At 42.1% G+C, this 1,520-nt stretch overlaps 1 protein-coding gene across 1 annotated transcript; it reads right to left on the reverse strand.

Moving 5' to 3' along the window:
- Positions 1–321: 321 nt before the first annotated feature.
- LOC121154238 (putative olfactory receptor 10D4) lies at positions 322–1,251 on the reverse strand. The gene has a single exon (XM_040977191.1). The coding sequence runs from the start codon at positions 1,249–1,251 to the stop codon at positions 322–324; it is 930 nt and encodes a 309-aa protein (XP_040833125.1).
- Positions 1,252–1,520: the final 269 nt, after the last annotated feature.

Here is a 1,520-nt window from a genome sequence, read left to right on the forward strand (position 1 = left end):
GTGTCCTAACTCCTGTCTACCCTAATTTTTCTCTGTAAACTGAAATAACAATATAGTTACTTCACATTATTACTATTCTAGTTAAGTATGGCAGCATTTGTAAAGTGCATAGAACAATGTGTGGCGTCAAGTAAACGTTTGAGAAAGATTTTGCAGAATTAAGAAATTCAATAAACGCATGAGCATAGTCCTACATCGCAGTAAGACCTATTCAGTCTCACTTGCTTGTCTGAATGATCACTGAATATTAGATATTAACATGGCTTGCCCCCAGGTAAATACAAGGCAAAACCACAGAAACAGACAGTAACATGAAAGCTGTTATTCACCAGTATGAATTCCTTGGATTAGTGCCTTTCTCAGAGCCAACTTAACATCCTTGTTTCTCAAGGAATATATCAGAGGATTCAAGGAAGGGGTAACAATGTTATTCAACACTTGAACCACAGAATCCAGCCAAGGACTAGAGGCAGGTCGGAGGTAAATGAGGACCACTGGACCATAGAAGAGCAGGATGGAAGTCAGATGGGCACTGCAAGTTGAGAAGGCTCGGCGCCTGCCTTCTGAGGAACTGATTTTCAGTACTGAGATGACAATGTGTGTATATGAAATAAGGATAAGAAGAAAACACACCAGTGCAACAATACCCACATTGGTGAAACTCACTCTCTGTGCAAGAGAAGTGTCTGCACAGGCCAGGGGCAGCACCACTGGAATGTCGCAGAAAAAATTGTTTATCTCATTGGGGCCACAGTAGGGTAACTTAAAGATGAGAAAAGTGAGGATGGATGCATGCATACAACTCCCCAACCAGGTGCCCAGGGCCATGATGGCACATACCCGATGGTTCATGATGACTGTGTATCGCAAGGGGTGACAAATGGCAGCAAATCGGTCATAGGCCATCACAGTGTAGAGAAAACACTCGGTGCAGCCCAGGAAGTGATAAAAGAAGAGCTGAGCAGCACATCCCTGGAGGGAGATGGTGCAATCTTGCCCCATTAGGCAGAGCATCATTTTGGGGGAACTCACTGAAGAGAAACATATGTCAAGCACTGATAGGTTTCCAAGGAAGAAATACATGGGGGTGTGGAGGCTGGAGGAAGTAAGGATAGCCAAAAGTATGAGTAGGTTCCCTGGCAGATTGAACATATAGAAGACAAAAATTAGGGTGAAGAGTACATTTTCCAGACCACTTGTGTGAGGGATTCCCATCACAAGGAACTGGGTTATCAATGTGTAATTCCTCATCTTCACATATGGTTCATTCTGCAAGATCAAAGAATTGTCTCACCAAGGAGAACTTTTCCCCCCCAAAAAAGCTAAATACCTGCATGGAATCTGCTAAAATCTGATAATACCCACAGGCTCTGAAGAACTTCTTACTGTGAGTCTGACACTCATTAACACGTGACATGGAATCATTAACTTTTTTTTCTTTCTGATTTCTCAAAACTTCAAATAAACTTTTAAGTTGACTCCATCTGAGTTTAAATGTCGCATCCAATTCTTGATATTAC

Source organism: Ochotona curzoniae, unplaced genomic scaffold, assembly GCF_017591425.1.
Source record: "Ochotona curzoniae isolate NIBS_2020 unplaced genomic scaffold, NIBS_Ocur_1.0 contig_2723, whole genome shotgun sequence".
Taxonomy (NCBI): domain Eukaryota; kingdom Metazoa; phylum Chordata; class Mammalia; order Lagomorpha; family Ochotonidae; genus Ochotona; species Ochotona curzoniae.

Excerpts from the sequence above, each read along its gene's own strand:
- LOC121154238 (XM_040977191.1), bottom strand. The coding sequence starts at position 1,251 with ATGAGGAATTACACATTGATAACCCAGTTCCTTGTGATGGGAATCCCT.